This window comes from Rhinoraja longicauda, chromosome 24 (assembly GCF_053455715.1).
Source record: "Rhinoraja longicauda isolate Sanriku21f chromosome 24, sRhiLon1.1, whole genome shotgun sequence".
Classification (NCBI taxonomy): Eukaryota; Metazoa; Chordata; class Chondrichthyes; order Rajiformes; family Arhynchobatidae; genus Rhinoraja; species Rhinoraja longicauda.
In genome coordinates, this window is record NC_135976.1 from 36608455 (window position 1) to 36630030 (window position 21576).

Below are 21576 nucleotides of genomic sequence, written 5' to 3' on the forward strand. Positions count from 1 at the left end.
AGCGTGTCTGGATAACTTACACCTGCCTGCCTGCCTGACCACCACAGCAGTACCTCTGGATAACGTGCATCTGCCTGCCTGCCTGACCACCCCAGCGTGTCTGGATAACGTGCATCTGCCTGCCTGACCACAGCAGTGCCTCTGGATAATGTGCATCTGCCTGCCTGCCTGCCTGACCATCCCAGCTCCTCAGGATAACGTACATTACTCTGAGGATCAGAAGTATCGCAGGGGCTGTTTGCTTTCCAGTGAGGAAGTGCAGCTCGGAATTCCAATCCGGTCGGTATCCCGTGAATCGCAGTGTTCCTGGGTGTGTTGCTGGGCAACGTTAGGATGGTGCAGCTAGACTGAGCTCGGCTTCTCCCTAGTCTCGCAGCTCGGCAGATGAGGGAATCGATTGGAAGGAACAGGAATGGATAAAAATAGAGAAGCAATTCAACTCAAGGAAAATTAAATTTGTCATGATTTATTTTTCATACAACGCTTTAATAAACACTGAGGTATTGAGGGCGGCCCAGGTTTCTGCGTTTGTGTGAGGCACAGCTTGGCTGCCCGTGAACAGGGTTGGGCGTGTAGTCTGGCAGCAGCTGCCTGCTGTTTGGGTAGATATTGATCAGAAACTGTTGTGCGATCAACATAACTGTTGGAGCAAGGAAAATGAACAGCTGCCGACTTGTCACTAAAGGACACAGTTTGCTGCATCAACAGCTGCCAGTGACGGATGCTAATGTCCAGGCTCACGTGTACAGGGCTCGAGTCATAGAGTCCCACAGCATGGAAACAGGCCCTTCGGCCCATCGTCCCCATGCCCACCAACATGGCCCCAGCTACACCAGTCCCATCTGCCCCTGTTTGGCCTTTGTCCAAACCTGCATTTACCGAATAGTGAGCGGCCGGGATAGAGTGGATGTGGAGAGGATGTTTCCACTGGTGGGAGAGTCTAGGACTAGAGGGCACAGCCTCAGAATTAAAGGACGTTCCTTTAGGAAGGAGATGAGGAGGAATTTTTTTAGTCAGAGGGTGGTGAATCTGCGGGATTCTTTGCCACAGACGACTGTGGAGGCCACAAGTCAGTGGATATTTTTAAGGCAGAGATAGATAGATTCTTGATCAGTGCGGGTGTCAGGGGTTATGGGGAGAAGGCAGGAGAATGGGGTTAGGAGGGAGAGATAGATCAGCCGTGATTGAATGGCGGAGTAGACTTGATGGGCCGAATGGCCTAATTCTGCTCCTATAACTTATGAACCTCTGCATGTCTTTAGAGTGTGGGAGGAAACCGGAGCACCCGGAGAAAACCCACGCGGTCACGGGGAAACCATACAAACTCCGTACAGTCAGGATGGAACTCGGGTCTCTGGCGCTGTGAGGCAGCAGCTCTACCCGCTGCACCACCACGCCTCACATTAGAGAATTCAGCATTGGGTCCCGCAGAGTGCACAGGTGGGTGACAAGAGGCAACAGCATAGCGTCGTACAGCACCGAGACAGGCCATTCCCTCAACGCCCATACTAGGCTCGTCCTACTTGTCTGCATTGGCCCATTGGCCCTCTCAATCCCTCCTATCAATATATCAAAAATCATAATTACCAGTTTGAAGAAGGGTCTCGACCTGAAACAACACCCGTTCCTTCTCTCCAGAGATGCTGCCTATCCCGCTGAGTTACTCCAGCACTTTGTGTCTATCTACGGTGTAAACCAGCGTCTGCAGTTCCTTCCTGCAGATAATTATATTCAGTCTCTATAGTTCCCTCTGGCAGCTCGTTCCAAATACGGACTGGTCTCCCAGTGGCAAAGTTCCCCGCCTGCTTCCTCTCAAATCTCTCCCCTGTGGGTGGGTGGATGAGAGTGGGTGGGTGGGTGGGTGGGTGAGTGGGTGGGAGGGTGAGTGGGTGGGTGGGTGGGTGGGTGAATGAGTGAGTGGGTGGATGGGTGGGTGGGTGAGTGGGTGGGTGGGTGGGTGAGTGGGTGGGTGGGTGGGTGGGTGGGTGGGTGGGTGGGTGGGTGGGTGGGTGGGTGGGTGGGTGGGTGAATGAGTGAGTGGGTGGATGGGTGGGTGGGTGAGTGGGTGGGTGGGTGGGTGGGTGGGTGGGTGGGTGGGTGGGTGGGTGGTTGGGTGGGTGGATGGGTGGGTGGGTGAGTGAGTGAGTGAGTGAACACTTTATTGTCATGTGTAACAAGTCCCAGTGCGATTCTTCGTTCTGCACACCCAGGTAACTCCAGCACTCTGTGTCCACAGAGATGTTCTGAGGCTGGGTCTGATGGAAGTCAGATGCTAAACCACTTTTGTGTTTTGTTGTCTGCTCGCTGTGGCTTTGCAACTCACACACGGAGATATCTTGGAGTCCCGGGTTTATGAACAATTCCCTTCAAAGCACAGCGTTGCTGGATGCCTGTCGTGTTTAGCTGTGGTTGTGCTAAACATTCCAAAATATCTTCACTCCAGCAACAATGGGAGTTGTGGTGACTGGAATCTGGTTTTAGTCAAGATGTTTGTTATTGAAGGAGTAGGAAAAAAACTGCAGAGGTTGGTTCAAAGAAGGGTCTCGTCCCAAAGCGTCACCTATCCATGTTCCCCACAGATGCTGCCTGACCCGCTGAGTTACTCCAGCACTCTGTGAAACGTCACCTATCCATGTTCTCCACAGATGCTGCCCGACCCGCTGAGTTACTCCAGCACCCTGTGAAACGTCACCTATCCATGTTCTCCACAGATGCTGCCTGACCCGCTGAGTTACTCCAGCACCCTGTGAAACGTCACCTATCCATGTTCTCCACAGATGCTGCCTGACCCACTGAGTTACTCCAGCACTCTGTGTCTCCCTTCTTTGTAATTGAAGCTGTTTGCTCTTGTTGTGGAGAGTCCAATGCAAGGGAAACGATGGCATTAATTTGTGCTGGGCAAATATAGACTCCTCACCACCACAGGGCTCAGGGTGGTGGCTAGCTGTGGTCTATGACAGCTAAGGAGGCATTGTATACCGCGTAGAACTCCCGATTACACTCCCAGGGACACATGGGGGTCCTCAGTAGGTGCCGACTGATAATTGCGCAGTAGATTTATTGGGTTGAGTTGTTAACTTCTAAATGTTTGGATATTCATAATTTCCCTGGCAATTTTGTTTTGTTTCGTGGGATTCTCTGCCACAGAAGGCAGTGGAGGCCGACTCACTGAATGTTCACAAGAGAGATTTAGATTTAGCTCTTAGGGCTAACGGAATCAAGGGATACGGGGAGAAAGCAGGAACGGGGTACTGATTGTGGATGATCAGCCATGATCATATTGAATGGCGGTGCTGGCTCGAAGGGCCAAATGGCCTCCTCCTGCACCTATTTTTCCACGTTTCTTATGTTTCTAAGAATTTCCTTGGAGTTTTGGTCGGTTAATTTAAGAAAGATTACTGCCCCAGGAGAGGAGGGTGCTGGGGTCTCCCTGTGTTCCGTTCCTTCCTGTCCGACTAACGTACCTGATGGGGATGGAACAGTCACCTGACTGGCAGGGACCGCACCTTCACTCCCAACGTGGATGGCACAGCGTGGATAGGTGACGTTTCACAGAGTGCTGGAGTAACTCAGCGGGTCAGGCAGCATCTGTGGAGAACATGGATAGGTGACGATTCGGGACGAGACCCTTCTTCAGACTGCAGCAGGGATGTTGAGGAGGCTTAGCTGGGACATTTGAACGTTGAATGCCGGGGCAGCAGGGATGCGGACTAGTGGTGAGGCAGCGATGTTTTGTGTGGATTCCGCCTGCCAATATATTTCCCACATCTGGAAGAGATTTGGTTGCAGCCAGAGGGAGATATTGGATTCTTTCTCATTTGCCAAAACCGAAGGAGAGACAAAAATAACAATAGGCGGTGTAATGCTGCTAATGAGCTTTGACTCCGGTTAAGTGAAAGCAGAAGGTATCGCTGGTGTAGGCCAAGAGATGACAGCACTAAACCCAACCCACCCTGCAATGAAACATCCATGACATTCCACCTCACTCTTCAGTCCACAAACCATGATTTAATATTCCCCTTTTATACTCACACGATAGATCAGAGCAACATCTTGCACGACTCACTTTAGGTTCGACTTTAAACCACTCCTTTGTCTATTCACTTCTGCTAATACTTTCTTTATTATTTTAGCAACCCAGTAAATCGGTGTTTGCAAGTTTCATTCTGAACCATGGCCACTCACTGCAGTCCCAGCCTGCCTTCAGTTACGTAGACAAGGGGGAGAGCAAGGAGGGAAGACCGGGGTAAGGGGGGGTGTTTGAGTAGTTTAGTTTAGTTTAGAGACACAGCGTGGAAACAGGCCCTTTGCACCGACCAGCCATCTCCGCACATTAACACAAGCCGACACACACGGGGGACAATTTACACATTATTCCAAGTATCCAAACCCAAGCCAATTTACCTGCACACCTGCACGTCTTTGGAGAGTGGGAGGAAACCGAAGATCTCAGAGAAAACCCACACAGGTCACGGGGAGAACGTACAAACTCTGTACAGACAGCGCCCGTAGTCGGGATCGAACCCGGGTCTCTGGCACTGTTAGGCAGCAGCTCTACCCGCTGCATCACTGTGGTTGGAAAGTTCTTTCCAAGAATGATTCCTGAGAGGAGAGGCTGGGATTGTCTGCTTTGGAGAGCACAGTACAACACCAGAACAGGCCCTTCGGCCCACAATGTCCGTGCTGACAATGATGGCTGGGATTGTCTGCTTTGGAGAGCACAGTACAACACCAGAACAGGCCCTTCGGCCCACAATGTCCGTGCTGACAATGACGCCACATTAACCTATCTCCTGCCTGCATGTGATCCATATCCCTCCATTACCTGCATGTCGTTGAGTTGAGTTTATTGTCCCGTGTGCCGAGCGAGGTACAGTGAAAAGTGTTGCGCACTATCCAGTCAGTGTAAAGACAACACATGGTTACAATCGAGCCGTCCACAGTGTACAGATCCAGGATAAAGGGAATAACCTTTAGTGCGAGGTAAAGCCAGTAAAGTCTGATCAAAGATAGTCCGAGATCCATGGTAGTTCAGGACTCTGGTCATGGTGGGAAGGTTCACTTGCATGACTACAGCCGGGCAGAAACTGTCCATGTATCTGGAGCTGTGGCACATCCATGTGCTGACATAACAGCCTCTCAGCTCACATGTGCACCCTGCATACGAGGGGCAATTCACAGTAGCTCACTCTCCGACAAACCTGCACGTCTTTGGGATGTGGGAGGATTGGGCGCCCGGTTTCCTCCCCACACTCCAAAGACGTGCAGCTTTGTAGGTTCATTGGCTTCAGTAAAATTGTGAGTTGTCCCTCGTGTGTGGGATAATGCTCGTGTGCGGGGAGCGCTGGTTAGCATGGATTCAGTGGGCCGAAGGGCCTGTCTCCACGCTGCGTCTCTAAAGTCTGAAGTCTCTGTATCTGTGTGAAGATACCACAGGTTTGAACTTACTGCTGGAAAGCAAAACCTTCAGATGCCAACAATTTACCCTTAACACAGACACAGAGTGCTGGAGTAACTCAGCGGGTCAGGCAGCATCTGTGGAGAACATGGATAGGTGACGTTTCACAGAGTGCTGGAGTAACTCAGCGGGTCAGGCAGCATCTGTGGGGAGAAGGAATGGCTGACGTTTCGGATCGAGACCCTTCTTCAGACTCTGAAAAATGATCTCTCACATTTCAGGAAAGAATATATCTTTGTAAATGGAAATCCGATGCAGATTTTTTACAAATGAACTATGTGATCTGCCCTCTTCTCTAAATCTGGCCACGTATTTCAGAGAGAGAGAGAGAGAGAGGGAGAGAGGGAGAGAGGGAGGGGGAGAGGGAGAGGGAGAGGGAGAGGGGGAGGGAGGGAGGGAGGGAGGGAGGGAGGGAGGGAGGGAGGGAGGGAGGGAGGGAGGGAAGGAGGGATGGAGGGAGGGAGGGAGAGAGAGAGAGAGAGAGAGAGAGAGAGAGAGAGAGAGAGCTTGCGCTGTTTGTACATCATTAGTTATAGATTCACTGTCTGCACTGCAATCAGGCGGCTGAAGAATTTGTCTTTGCCTGGTTAAACATTGACAAAGCTAATCTTGCCTGTTAGACAGGAATAAACTACTCATCCGAGCAGGAAGAAGCAGATTATGATTGTTTTGTCTTCTGCTAATACTCCTTTGGGAGGGGCTGTTTAGAATGATTTGCAGGCAGTTAATGGGGGAATGGCCATGAAACGTTGCTTCCACGTATGTTTGAAGAGGCGACTAGGAGCTGAGAAAGCTGTGAGTCAGTGGTTGCCGGGGCTGCAGAGATTCAGTTCAGTTCCTGGTGATGTTTAAAACATTATAATGTAATTCTGGAGCCCTGTTGCTCTGGGCCTCTGTGTCACAGTTCAACTGTTGAAGTGACAGGCCGATATCGCCAGTACTCTGTCTTAGGGCCGACACACGCTATCTGCATGTTTGAATCTCGGAAGGAAGGGAGGACTGTGGAAATGGAATGATGTTTTCATAGATTAACATCTTAATGGACTTCCAGTCGGCAGGGCTGCCAGTCGATGTTATTAGAGGACAGTGGCAGCATCATTACCTGTGACCTCTGCACACATTCAGTGGCTGTTCAGGTCAAAGGGCCGTCTGACAGCCGTGACCACTCTACACACCTCCCTCCTACACTGCCCAAGCCATGGTTTGGTTTAGTTTAGTTTAGTTTAGAGATACAGCGCAGAAAGAGGCCCTTCGGCCCACCGAGTCCGTGCCGACCAGCGATCCACGCACACTAACACTATCCCACACACACACCAGGGACAATTTTACATTTTATACCAAAGCCAATTAACCTACAAACCTGCACGTCTTTGGAGTGTGGGAGGAAACCGGAGCGCCCGGAGAAAACCCACGCGGGTCACGGGGAGAACGTACAAACTCCGTACAGACAGCACCCGGGGTCAGGATGGAACCCGGGTCTCTGGCGCTGTAAGGCAGCAGCTCTACCCGCTGCACCACCGTGCCGGCCCTGAATTAAGGGTGTTTGGAAGCCGCTTCATCAAAGGGTAGCAGCGTTGGAATGTTTTTGAAGGGAGTGGGTGGCTGTGAAGGTTTACACAGGGTTGGTGGAAGTGTGATTGGCCAAGATCACAGCAGGTCCTGGCCTCAATGTTATGGAACTACAGAGCAGTCTGGCCTGTCCCTGAGAGGGGATGTGCAGGAAGGAACTGCAGGTGCTGGTTTAAACCAGAGATAGACACAAAGTGCTGGAGTAACTCAGCGGGACAGGCAGCATCTCTGGAGAGAAGGAATGGGTGCCGTTTTGGGTGGAGACCCTTCTTCGGACTGGTCAGGGAGCTGGTGTGACGGGTGGGGGAGGGATACAGAGAGATGTGGGGTAGACAGGGTAATTGGGAGTATGGGATCGAGTGTCTGCAGGAAGCAGGGTGGGAGGTAGTGTAGTCGAGGTAGTTGTGGGAGGCAAGGGGTTTGCAATAGAAGTCAGTTGGTATTACAGAAGATACAACATACAATACACAGAAGATCAGTCTGAAGAAGGGTCTCGACCCGAAACGTCACCCATTCCTTCTCTCCTGAGATGCTGCCTGACCTGCTGAGTTATCATATCATATATATACAGCCGGAAACAGGCCTTTTCGGCCCACCAAGTCCGTGCCGCCCAGCGATCCCCGTACATTAACACTATCCTACACCCACTAGGGACAATTTTTACATTTTTTACCCAGCCAATTAACCTACATACCTGTACGTCTTTGGAGTGTGGGAGGAAACCGAAGATCTCGGAGAAAACCCACGCAGGTCACGGGGAGAACGTACAAACTCCTTACAGTGCAGCACCCGTAGTCAGGATCGAACCTGAGTCTCCGGCGCTGCATTCGCTGTAAAGCAGCAACTCTACCGCTGCGCCACCGTGCATTTTGTGAATAAACCACAGAAGATACAACACATGTCCCTACACTGCATATTGATCTCTCTCACTTCAGGTAGCCCCGGCATTCCCTCTCTCTCTCTCTCTCCCCCTCCCCCACCCCCACCCAAGTCGCACCAGCTTCTCGTTCTCACCCAACAAACAGCTCACAAAGGCCTGTTTCCTTTATCATCGTTACTTTTTACACATCTTTCATTCATTGTTCTTTATCTCTCCACATCACCGTCTGTATCTCTCGTTTCCCTTATCCCTAACCAGTCTGAAGAAGGGTCTCGACCCAAAACGTCACCCATTATTTCTCCCCAGAGATGCTGCCTGTCCCCCTGAGTTTTGTGTCTATCTTCTGAGAGAGGATAATATGAAGTCTGAAATAAAAGCTGGAAAGACCCATCAGGTCAAGCAGCATCAGTGGGGATGGGAGGGGTTATCATTTCAGGTGACGTTTGCAGCTTTGTTCATTGCTCTCCCACATTTGGAAAGTGTCAGCATCCTGATGCCTATTCTGTTGTCTCTCTGTTCTCAGGACCGAGTCTGTGGCTGAGAAAATGCTCACCAACTGGTTTGCCTTCCTTCTGCACAAGTTCCTGAAGGTAAGTTGTACAGCACGGTCTCCATCACACCTGTGTGTGGGCTCAGCACCATGGCCAAGTTCCTGAAACATAGAAACATAGAAAATAGGTGTAGGAGTAGGCCATTCGACCCTTCGAGCCTGCACCGCCATTCAATATGATCATGGCTGATCATCCAGCTCAGTAACCTGTACCTGCCTTCTCTCCATACCCCCTGATCCCTTTAGCCACAAGGGCCACATCTAACCCTCTTAAATATAGCCAATGAACTGGCCTCAACTACCTTCTGTGGCAGAGAATAGTAAGATTAAACGAGAACTTACCAGTTTGAAGTTTGATCTGTATTTTATGAGGAGTTACGATGAGGGACTACGTGAAGACCCCGTCCAGCACGCATGCGCGACATTCTTCAAAGCAGCGGTGTGGATTCACAGAAAAAACACAACGATTGAAATAAATATAGTAAAGAAAAAATAAGAACTTAATTACCAGTTGATCTGTATAATAGAGGGTGGGAGCGGAGGGCACGTAATCCCTCATCGTAACTCCTCATAAAATACAGATCAAACTTCGAACTGGTAAGTTCTCGTTTAATCTTACTATTTTATTTCGGAGTCACGTGAGTGACTACGTGAAGACTTCAAAGCTCTGTGATTCCGAACCGTGTACCAGCTCATGCTTCACTCACTGTCTGAAGACCTTAGAGGGAGGAAGTATGTTATCGCAATCAAGAACCTGTTTGTGAACAAAAAAGGTTTATTAATGACAACAAAAAACAGAGAGCTCCCCAGGGCTTAAATTAAATATTATCTGCAGACTCTAAAATTCTGTCTGCAAATGTAGCAGGTTGCGCCAGCGGCTTATTATAAAACCTTTGGAAAGTTCTTTCCGAGGACCATCCTGCTCTGGCCAGAATATGGTCCATAGGCACGTCCATTCGACTAGCCGCCGACGTAGATGCAGCCCTGGTGGAGTGAGATTTGTAAATATTAGTATTGACTCCCGCGGACTTAAGCACCTGCTTGAGCCACCTTGAGATGGTTTGGCTCGTCACCTGACCATGAGGCTTCTTGTGGCTTATCCATAAGGCTTTTTCTCTCCCTCTTAAGTTGTATGTTGTGTCTATGTAATTGGCGAGATGGGTCTTGGCACACAGCCGTGGGTCAGATGAATATGCCCAGAACTCCATGACTGGAGGCGTGGTACCTGGTCTAGTTTGTTTGACCAGTCCCTGAATATGGAATGTGAAACAGTCCAATGACTCTGTCATGCTGTCCAGCCTCAGAAGGTGGAGGGACTGTACCCTTTGAGCTGACACTAGTGCCATGAGCATGACTGATTTCAGTGTAAGTTGTTCCAGCGTGAGTGCCCTGGGCGGTGGCCATCCCCTAAGGTACGTCAGCACAATGCTGACATCCCAGATCTGAGTGTACCTTGGTCTGGGGGAGTTAGTATTAAAAATGCCCCTCATGATTTTGATTACTAGTGGATGGGACCCCAAAGCCAGTTGTCCTGCTGCTGGAACCAAATAAGCTGACAACGCACTCCTGGCTGTATTTATGGCGCTGTAGCTGAGTCCTTCCCGATGTAATCCAACCAGGAACTCCACAACACTGGTGGGTGTCGCTGTAGTGTAGGTAGTTCCTGTTTTGGAGCAATACCGTTCCCATTTCCTTATGTTGGTCAGGTATTGTCTCCTGGTGGACTCCCGGTGGGATGCGGTCATCATGTTGATGGCGTCCTCAGACAGTCCCAGGCCCAGTAGAGGTCTTTTTAGAATCTGCAAGCGAGGAGATTGACTCTGTCATGGCACGGGTGACTAATGCCTGACACTGGGTGGATTAATAATTCCGGACTGCTGGGGAATTCCAACGGTGTTTCGACAGCCATGTCGAGGCCCACTGGGAACCATGGCTGTGTAGGCCAGTCGGGTGTTATCAAGATTCCTGAAGCGGAATCCAATTGAATCTTGCGTAACACCCGACTGATGAGGCAGAAGGGAGGAAAAGCATAAACGAACATTTTCCCCCAATACAGCGTGAATGCATCAACTGCTGCTGCCTCAGGGTCTGGTTCCCAAGCGACATACGTTGGTACCTGGTGATTCAGCCTGGATGCAAATAGATCGATATCTGGTGTGCCATATTGCTTTGTAATTTCGGCAAATACTTTGGGATTTAACATCCATTCGATGTTATCGTTAAATTTGCGTGACCTGGTGTCTGCCACTGTATTTTGCTTACCTGGTAGGTAAGTTGCTGATAACCAAGTATGTCTTTCGACACACCATTGCCAGATTAGGTTGACCAATTTGTCACACGATATCGACTTTACACCACCCATGTGGTTGATATAAGCCACCACCGTGGTATTATCTAATTGCAACCGGACATGTGCATGATGCGTATTAGATGAATATGCTTTTAAACCATAAAACGCACCCAACATTTCTAAATAGTTGATACCCCGTGTCTGTAGGCAAGATGATTTAGAATTAGTCCATCTGCCCCCTGTGCTGGATTGCATGTTAGTTGCTCCCCAGCCCAAAGCACTGGCATCCGTTTGAATGGTTAATACTGGGTTGGTGATTATTATGGGACTGGAACTGAGCCTAATGTTCCTTGTCCACCATTGTAACTCTGGAATGGATTCAGCAGTTAAATCCATAGCTCGGTCAAAGTGACCTGAGTTTTGCTTTAGTGCGTGCACTTTTGCTCTTTGTAAATTTTGGTAGTGCAAAGGCCCAAATTGTACAGCTGGAAAAGCTGCTACCATTTTACCAATAACTCTAGCTACCTGCCGTATGGTTGGCTGACGTTTATGCATTAGTTCGTGGCATGATAGTGCCAATTCTGATGCTTTCCCCTTCGGCAGAGTTACAAACATGCGAACAGTATCAATCGTAAATCCAAGATAGTCCATGGTAGTGGACGGTGTAAAATTGGATTTATCTGGATGTATGACAAACCCCAAAGTTTCAAACAAACGTTTGGTGGCTGCTACTGCCAAAATAGCTGTCTCCAAGGTTTTCCCTACTATTAAAATGTCGTCTAAGTACGCCATGACTATATGCTTTTGTTTCCTCAATAATGCCAAGGCGGGTTTTAAGATTTTAGTGAACAACCTTGGAGCGGAGGTTAGTCCATTTGGTAAGGCTTTAAATTGCCATAGCTGTTTCATCCAGATAAATTTTAAGTATTTACGGTGCTCCTTGTGTATGGGTACTGAGTAGTAGGCATCTTTTAAATCAATGCCTGCTAGAAAGTACCCTGTAGAAATCAAAAGTCTGGCGGTTTGAAAAGTTTCCATCTTAAAATGTGTATAGTTAACTGACTCGTTTAACGTAGTTAAGTCAATGATGATGCGACATCCACCATCTTTTTTAGTTTTAGTGAAAATATTAGACACAAATTCCAAAGGTTGATGTTTTGTTCTTTCAATGACACCTTTTGCTAGTAGCCTCACAAGTTCAGCTTGACCCTCTTGTTTCTCTCTGACTGAGAGGGTGAATACCCTTTGGGGTATATGCTGAACTGGCGGAATGTTTTCATGAACAAAGTCAATTTTATAGCCATGAATGCAGCTTAGTATGTACTTGTCATTAGTGATGGTTTCCCATGCATCCAAAAACAAGTGCAATCTCCCCCCTGATAGTATAGAGCCCCTACTGCTCATATGCTGAGAGGAACCAGATCCACCTACCTCCATGGTTACTGGTGCTACTTCTGCCTCTTCGCTGGACGATGAGGTGTCTGCTGGGCTGTAGAGGGCTGCTGTTGATGTAGATGTTGACGTTGATGTTGTTGGGGGTGGCGCATTTTCCATGGGGTCCGCTCTGGGCGCGGGCCTAAAAAAGGCTTACGGGGAATGGTTGCGGACCCCGAGCTTTCACCAGTCCCATATGGTGGTCTACGACTGGTGGACGCCGTGAGGTACTGCCGCCTGGGTTTGTTAGGTCTGCTCGGTCCCAAACCTGCCCTCACGAGACCAAAGGTCTTGGATTCTTCCTCTAGGTCTTTCACCTTTTTTGGAAGGTCCTTTCCAAAAAGCAGAATTGGAGGTTCTGAACCCGGTGTTTTGCAAAGTCCCGCAAACTTAGGGTTGAGGGCAGGCTTGATGATTTCCTTCCGTAAATTGTTTATCTGATATTGAGTAGTGCACAGCAGAGCTAATGTATCTTGCTGATTTGTGGAGATGTCCACACCATCAATGGACCGAGCATATGATGTCATCCCTGCAGTCAGGAGTTTAAGGATTTTCTGGAGCTTCAACTCCAGGTTCCTGATGTTCTGCCCCAAATGTCCCCAAATTTGGCTGTTTACAGCTGGTACATTCAATGATGTACAATTTTCTGGGGCTGTATATAGTTCAAGAGCCTCATTGACCACCCGTTCTTGTAGGGGTTTTGAGGACAGGTGGTCAATGCTGGCTGCAAGTTTTGGCTCTAAAGGCCGACCCCCTCGTGGAATGACCACGTAGCGGTTGACCACACCCAGCAGCTCTTCCTGATCCTGTACACTCTGCGTACTCCGGACATCTTCAGCCAACAACCCCTCTTGTTGACCAGCCCAGACCTGGTCGCCAATGCTGCCTTCAAAAGAAGGTGAGGCAATGGCCAGTGCTGTAAAGGGCACTGCGGGAGTGCCTGGGCTCCCTTGGCGAGTCTGCTGCTGCTCTCTCAGCAGATCTCGCTGGAGCATTTGCTCCATAAGCCGTTCCATTCGGCTTAGGCGGCTGCCAGTGCCGCTCTCGAGCGGTGTGGCATCTTCATCCGAATCGTCGGATACTACCGCCCGGTTCTGGCTGCAGGTACCTCCAGCTCGCTGCTCAGGCTGCACTAGCGGTGCTGGGCTCGGCTCGGTAGTTATTGCTGCCGCCTCTTGCCCCCCCTCCAAGGAACGTTCCTCAACGGAAGACGAACGGGGGCGAGCTGCAAATTTCTTCCCTCTGGTCTTGCTCATTTTCCTGGAACATAAAGCAGACCACAGAGAAAATACTCACGGCCACGGTAAAACTTACCTGTTGGCCCGACTTTTCAATTTGTAGCGGGAGCACCTTGAACTCCCGTTCGTCGCGGGTGCACTGCATGAACGCTAATGTCGCGCATACGTGCTGGACGGGGTCTTCACGTAGTCACTCACGTGACTCCGAAATAAAATTCCACAGATTCACCACTCTCTGTGTGAAAAAAAACATTCTCATCTCAGTCCTAAAAGACTTCCCCCTTATCCTTAAACTGTGACCCCTTGTTCTGGACTTCCCCAACATCGGGAACAATCTTCCTGCATCTAGCCTGTCCAACCCCTTAACAATTTTGTAAGTTTCTATAAGATCCCCCCTCAATCTTCTAAATTCCAGCGAGTACAAGCCGAGTCTATCCAGTCTTTCTTCATATGAAAGTCAGTGAAGGTAAGTTGTACAGCGCGTAGGTCTCCATCACACCTGTGTGTGGGCTCAGCATCATGGCCAAGTTCCTGAAGGTAAGTTGTACAGTGCGGTCTCCATCACACCTGTGTGTGGGCTCACCATCGTGGCCCTCTGAGCAAGATTACAGGTTTCACGTTGAACAATCTGAAAACCGCAAGCATTGCCAATTGCCTTGCCCTGCAGTGTTGAGGACACGCTGTGCAAAATGAACCTATTTCACACCAAGGTTTCATACAGCGCTCTGCAGACTTATTTCCTTGCGTAAAAAAACCCCATGTTTACTTCCAATAACAATCCTGGTGAAAGTAGTAATTCACAAACCTCTTTGAAATCAAACGTGCGGTAAGAAAGAACTAGCTGGGAGCGATGCTCAAGAAAGGACACAGAGTGCTGGAGTAACTCAGCGGGTCAGGCAGCATCTGTGGAGAACATGGATAGGTGACGTTTCACAGAGTGCTGGAGTAACTCAGTGGGTCAGGCAGCATCTGTGGAGAACGTGGATAGGTGACGTTTCGGGTCAGGATTGTTCTGATCAGTGAACAAAGCAGAGTGAGGCTTGGCGGTGTGTGTGTGTGTGTGTGTGTGTGTGTATAAGTGCCTGGTCTCTGTGTTACACGAGTGTGCGGGTGAACCACTCTTCATGTTTTACTGTGCTGTACTTGGCGGTGTGTGTGTAAGTGTGTAAGTGCCTGGTCTCTGTGTTACAGGAGTGTGCGGGTGAACCACTCTTCATGCTGTATTGCGCCATCAAGCAGCAGATGGAGAAGGGTCCCATTGACTCCATCACGGGTGAAGCTCGCTACTCGCTGAGCGAGGACAAGTTGATCCGACAGCAGACGGACTACAAGACCCTGGTGAGTGCAGTGCGGGCGTGTGGGCAGTGCGGGCGTGTGGGCAGTGCGGGCAGTGCGGGCGTGAGGGCAGTGCGGGCGTGTGGGCAGTGCGGGCAGTGCGGGCGTGAGGGCAGTGCGGGCGTGTGGGCAGTGAGGGCAGTGCGGGCGTGTGGGCAGTGAGGGCAGTGCGGGCGTGAGAGGGCAGTGAGGGCGTGAGAGGGCAGTGAGGGCCGTGAGGGCCATGAGGGCAGTGAGGGCGTGAGAGGGCAGTGAGGGCAGTGTGGGCCGTGAGGGGGCCGTGAGGGCAGTGCGGGCCGTGAGGGCAGTGCGGGTGTGAGGGCAGTGCGGGCCGTGAGGGCAGCGCGGGTGTGAGGGCAGTGCGGGCCGTGAGTGGGCCGTGAGGGCAGTGCGGGCCGTGAGGGGGCCGTGAGGGCAGTGCGGGCCGTGAGGGGGCCGTGAGGGGGCCGTGAGGGCAGTGCGGGCCGTGAGGGCAGTGCGGGCCGTGAGGGGGCCGTGAGGGGGCCGTGAGGGCAGTGTGGGCCGTGAGGGGGCCGTGAGGGCAGCGCGGGTGTGAGGGCAGCGCGGGTGTGAGGGCAGTGCGGGCCGTGAGGGCAGCGCGGGTGTGAGGGCAGTGCGGGCGTGAGGGCCGTGAGGGCAGTGCGGGCCGTGAGGGGGCAGTGAGGGCAGTGCCCTCCCCGTGACCTGCGTGGGTTTTCTCCGGGTGCTCCGGTTTCCTCTCACACTCCAAAGGCGTGCGGGTTTGTAGGTTAATTGGCTTCTGTAAATGTAAATTGTCCCTAGTGTGTGTGGGATAGTGTTAGTGTGTGGGGATCGCTGGGCGGTGTGTGTGGGATAGTGTTAGTGTGTGGGGATCGCTGGGCGGTGTGTGTGGGATAGTGTTAGTGTGTGGGGATCGCTGGGCGGTGTGTGTGGGATAGTGTTAGTGTGTGGGGATCGCTGGGCGGTGTGTGTGGGATAGTGTTAGTGTGTGCTGATCGCTGGGCGGTGTGTGTGTGTGTGGGATAGTGTTAGTGTGTGCTGATCGCTGGGCGGTGTGTGTGTGTGTGGGATAGTGTTAGTGTGCGGGGATCGCTGGTCAGTGTGTGTGGGATAGTGTTAGTGTGTGCTGATCGCTGGGCGGTGTGTGTGGGATAGTGTTAGTGTGTGGGGATCGCTGGTCAGTGTGTGTGGGATAGTGTTAGTGTGTGCTGATCGCTGGGCGGTGTGTGTGGGATAGTGTTAGTGTGTGGGGATCGCTGGTCAGTGTGTGTGGGATAGTGTTAGTGTGTGCTGATCGCTGGGCGGTGTGTGTGGGATAGTGTTAGTGTGTGGGGATCGCTGGTCAGTGTGTGTGTGGGATAGTGTTAGTGTGTGGGGATCGCTGGTCAGTGTGTGTGGGATAGTGTTAGTGTGCGGGGATCGCTGGGCGGTGTGTGTGTGTGTGTGGGATAGTGTTAGTGTGTGGGGATCGCTGATCGCTGGTCAGTGTGTGTGGGATAGTGTTAGTGTGCGGGGATCGCTGGGCGGTGTGTGTGTGTGTGTGGGATAGTGTTAGTGTGTGGGGATCGCTGGGCGGTGTGTGTGTGTGTGTGGGATAGTGTTAGTGTGCGGGGATCGCTGGGCGGTGTGTGTGTGTGGGATAGTGTTAGTGTGTGGGGATCGCTGGGCGGTGTGTGTGTGTGGGATAGTGTTAGTGTGTGGGGATCGCTGGTCAGTGTGTGTGTGGGATAGTGTTAGTGTGTGGGGATCGCTGGTCAGTGTGTGTGGGATAGTGTTAGTGTGCGGGGATCGCTGGGCGGTGTGTGTGTGTGTGTGGGATAGTGTTAGTGTGTGGGGATCGCTGATCGCTGGTCAGTGTGTGTGGGATAGTGTTAGTGTGCGGGGATCGCTGGGCGGTGTGTGTGTGTGTGTGGGATAGTGTTAGTGTGTGGGGATCGCTGGGCGGTGTGTGTGTGTGTGTGGGATAGTGTTAGTGTGCGGGGATCGCTGGGCGGTGTGTGTGTGTGGGATAGTGTTAGTGTGCGGGGATCGCTGGGCGGTGTGTGTGGGATAGTGTTAGTGTGTGGGGATCGCTGGTCAGTGTGTGTGGGATAGTGTTAGTGTGCGGGGATCGCTGGGCGGTGTGTGTGTGTGTGTGGGATAGTGTTAGTGTGCGGGGATCGCTGGGCGGTGTGTGTGTGTGGGATAGTGTTAGTGTGCGGGGATCGCTGGGCGGTGTGTGTGTGTGTGGGATAGTGTTAGTGTGTGCTGATCGCTGGGCGGTGTGTGTGTGTGTGGGATAGTGTTAGTGTGCGGGGATCGCTGGGCGGTGTGTGTGTGTGGGATAGTGTTAGTGTGCGGGGATCGCTGGGCGGTGTGTGTGTGTGTGGGATAGTGTTAGTGTGCGGGGATCGCTGGTCGGTGTGTGTGGGATAGTGTTAGTGTGTGGGGATCGCTGGTCGGTGTGTGTGGGATAGTGTTAGTGTGTGGGGATCGCTGGTCAGTGTGTGTGGGATAGTGTTAGTGTGTGCTGATCGCTGGGCGGTGTGTGTGGGATAGTGTTAGTGTGCGGGGATCGCTGGTCGGTGTGTGTGGGATAGTGTTAGTGTGTGCTGATCGCTGGGCGGTGTGTGTGGGATAGTGTTAGTGTGTGGGGATCGCTGGGCGGTGTGTGTGTGTGTGGGATAGTGTTAGTGTGCGGGGATCGCTGGTCGGTGTGTGTGTGTGGGATAGTGTTAGTGTGTGCTGATCGCTGGTCAGTGTGTGTGGGATAGTGTTAGTGTGTGGGGATCGCTGGGCGGTGCAGGCTAGGTGGGACGAAGGGCCTGTTTCCGCGCCGTGTTTCGAAACTAAACTAAACGAAACTAAACTGAACTAAAGTAAACATTTGTTTGCAGATCCTGAACTGTGTGAATCCGGAGAACGAGAACAGTCCTGAGATTCCCGTGAAGGTTCTCAACTGTGACACCATCACCCAGGTCAAGGACAAGATCCTGGACTGCAGTTACAAGAACGTGCCTTACTCACAGCGACCACGGGCAGTGGACATGGATCTAGGTACCACACGCCCACTCCCCACAGAGCCTCGGTCACGCGCAGCAAGGGGTTAACGCACGCCCAGTGTGTGTCAGCACTGGGCCTGCACTCACTGGAGTTTAGAAGGATGAAGGGGGATCTCATTAAAACTTACAGAACAGTGAGCGGCCTGGATAGAGTGGATGTGGAGAGGATGGGCCCACTAGTGGGAGAGTCTAGGACCAGAGGCCTCAGAATAAAAGGACGTTCCTTTAGAATGGAGATAAGGAGGAACTTCTTTAGTCAGAGGGTGGTGAATCTGTGGAATTCTTTGCCACAGACTGTGGTGGAGGACAAGTCAATGGGTATTTTTAAGGTGGAGATTAACAGATTCTTGATTAGTGTGGGTGTCAGGGGTTATGGGGAGAAGGCAGGAGAATGGGGATAGGAGGGAGAGATAGAACAGCCGTGATTGAATGGCGGAGTAGACTTGATGGGCCGAATGGCCTAATTCTACTATCACTTATGAACGTTCTCCTTGGAAGCAAGCTGACCACCCACCCCAGCAATGCCCTAGTCTGGTCCAAAACAACCCGTCAGAATCTCAAATCCACACACGACTGATCAGAAATAAAGTCCGAAACCCTCAGCGGGTCAGGCAGCACCTGTGGAGAGAGGAGACCATGTTTCTGGTCCTCCACAGTGGCCTATAGCTCTCTGACTCCACTATCCCACGTGATTCCAACTGCAGTCTCTTCACAAGTTGGTCTCTGATGCCGGGACTTGTTATTTATAAATAGAATCCATTTCCTTTCCTGCGTTTGTCCAGCCGTTCTTTAACAACCTTTGCCCCTTTGCAAAACTATGACGTTTATGATTCATGGTGAAAAGCTGCAGCTGATGTGTCTGGTGGTGTTTACACTGTGTCTGTACATTGTGTACGTTCACCAGATTCACACGGCACGGAAACAGGCCACTCGGCCCATGCCGACCATGATACCCCATCTATACTAGCCCCACCTAGTCATAGCGTCAGTGACACAGTGTGGAAACAGGCCCTTCGGCCCAACTCCCCCCCACCGACCATGATACCCCATCTATACTAGCCCCACCTAGCCAGAGTCACAGTGACACAGTGTGGAAACAGGCCCTTCAGCCCAATTCCCCCCACCGACCATGATATCCCATCTATACTAGCCCCACCTAGTCAGAGTCACAGTAATACAGTGTGGAAACAGGCCACTCGGCCCATTCCCCCCCCCCTGCCGACCATGATACCCCATCTATACTAGCCCCACCTAGTCAGAGTCACAGTGACACAGTGTGGAAACAGGCCACTCGGCCCATCTCCCCCCCGCCGACCATGATCCTCATCTATACTAGCCCCACCTAGTCATAGCGTCACAGTGACACAGTGTGGAAACAGGCCCTTCGGCCCAACTCCCCCCACTGAACATGATACCCCATCTATACTAGCCCAACCTAGTCAGAGTCTCAGTGACAGTGTGGAAACAGGCCCTTCAGCCCAACCCCCCACCGACCATGATACCCCACCTAGTCATAGCGTCACAGTGACACAGTGTGGAAACTGGCCCTTTGGCCCATCTCCCCCCCGCCGACCATGATACCCCATCTATACTAGCCCCACCTAGTCATAGCGTCACAGTGATACAGTATGGAAACAGGCCCTTTGGCCCATCCATGATACCCCATCCACACTAGCCCCACCTAGTCAGAGTCACTGCATGGTACAGCGAGGAAACAGGCCCTTCGGCCCAACTCCCCTCCACCGACCATGATACCCCATCCACACTAGCCCCACCTGCCCGCGTTTGCCCAGATCCCTCCACACCTGTCCTAACCACGTTGCTGGCCAAATATCCTTTAATAGTCGTAATTATACGCACCCACAGCTTCCTCCGGCAGCTCGTTGCTCACACAGACAGTGATGAAAGAAAGGGTCGACCGGGCTTGTGTTCACTGGAGTTTATAAGGATGAGAGCGGATCTTATAGAAACGTATAAGATTATTAAGGGATTGGACAGGCTAGATGCAGGAAACATGTTCCCGATGTTGGGGGAGTCCAGAACCAGGGGTCACAGTTTAAGAATAAGGGGTTGGCCATTTAGAACTGAGATGAGGAAAAACATTTTCAGTCAGAGAGTTGTGAATCTGTGGAATTCTCTGCCACAGAAGGCAGTGGAGGCCAATTCACTGGATGTTTTCCGAGAGAGAGTTAGATTTAGCTCTTAGGGCTAACGGAATCAAGGGATATGGGGAGAAAGCAGGAACGGGGTACTGATTGTGGATGATCAGCCATGATCATATTGAGTGGCGGTGCTGGCTCAAAGGGCCGAATGGCCTCCTCCTCCTCCACCTATTTTCTATTCTCTATGTCTCTATGTTTCCACCCTCTGGGTGAAACAGTTTCCCCTGAGGTCAGTCTTAAATCTCCCCCCTCTAACCTTCAGCCTGTGCGCTCTAATCGAGTGCGGGGAGAGTTGGGGGGGAGCGTTGGCGAGGGGAGTGTTGGCGTGGGGAGTGTTGGCGTGGGGAGTGTTGGCGTGGGGAGTGTTGGCGTGGGGAGTGTTGGCGTGGGGAGTGTTGGCGTGGGGAGTGTTGGCGTGGGGAGTGTTGGCGTGGGGAGTGTTGGCGAGGGGAATGTTGGGGGGGTCGTTGGGCGGGAGTGTTGGGGTGAGTGTTGGCGTGGGGAGTGTTGGGGGGGGGCGTTGGGGGGGAGTGTTGGCGTGGGGAGTGTTGGGGGGGGCGTTGGGGGGAGTGTTGGCGTGGGGAGTGTTGGCGAGGGGAGTGTTGGCGTGGGGAGTGTTGGCGTGGGGAGTGTTGGGGGGAGTGTTGGCGAGGGGAGTGTTGGGGGGGTCGTTGGGCGGGAGTGTTGGCGTGGGGAGTGTTGGCGAGGGGAGTGTTGGGGGGGGCGTTGGGCGGGGGTGTTGGCGTGGGGAGTGTTGGCGTGGGGAGTGTTGGGGGGGGGCGTTGGGGGGGAGTGTTGGCGAGGGGAGTGTTGGCATGGGGAGTGTTGGGGGGAGTGTTGGCGCGGGGAGTGTTGGGGGGAGTGTTGGCGCGGGGAGTGTTGGGGGGAGTGTTGGCGCGGGGAGTGTTGGCGCGGGGAGAGTTGGGGGGGAGTGTGGGGGGGGAGCGTTTGGGGGGAGTGTTGGTGGGGGGAGTGTTGGTGAGGGGAGTGTTGGCATGGGGAGTGTTGGGGGGAGTGTGGGGGGGGAGCGTTTGGGGGGAGTGTTGGCGAGCGAGGGGAGAGTTCCACATGGTGGGGAGTGGACGCTGCTAATGGGTGTCTCCCACAGAGTGGCGCCAGGGGAGGATGGCTCGGGTGGTTCTCCAGGACGAGGACATCACCACCAAGATCGAGAGCGACTGGAAACGTCTGAACACATTGGTGCACTACCAGGTAACGGGACCCCCACACTGGCACCCCGGACCCCCACACCCCCCCCCCCCCCCCACACACTCGCACCCCTCACCCTCACCCTCTGACACACTCACCCCCCGGACCCCCACACACCCGCCCCCCCCCCAGACTGGCACCACTCCCACACACTCGCTCCCCTCACCCTCACCCTCTGATACACTCACCCCCCGGACCCCCACACACCCGCCCCCCCCCCCGGACCCCCACACACCCGCCCCCCCCCCCCCCCCTCGGACCCTCACACACTCGCCCCTTGACTCCTGCAACATCCTCGTAAAGCTGAATGGCATCCATCCTAGAGCAGGGTGAGCAGTGACAGAGTAACTCAGCGGGTCAGGCAGCATCTGTGAAGAACAGGGATAGGTGACGTTTCAGGTGGAGACCGTTCTCCAGACTGGTTGAGA

At 52.4% G+C, this 21576-nt stretch overlaps 1 protein-coding gene across 1 annotated transcript in view; it reads left to right on the forward strand.

The window, feature by feature from the left end:
* The window catches only part of LOC144605259 (plexin-A2-like), a 96446-nt gene that overhangs the window by 64178 nt on the left and 10692 nt on the right, over positions 1-21576 (forward strand). The window contains exons 16-19 of the mRNA XM_078420352.1: positions 8431-8497; positions 14611-14757; positions 17613-17772; positions 21048-21151. Of these exons, the coding sequence (XP_078276478.1) occupies positions 8431-8497; positions 14611-14757; positions 17613-17772; positions 21048-21151 (478 nt within the window). The remainder of the gene's footprint in view (positions 1-8430; positions 8498-14610; positions 14758-17612; positions 17773-21047; positions 21152-21576) is intronic.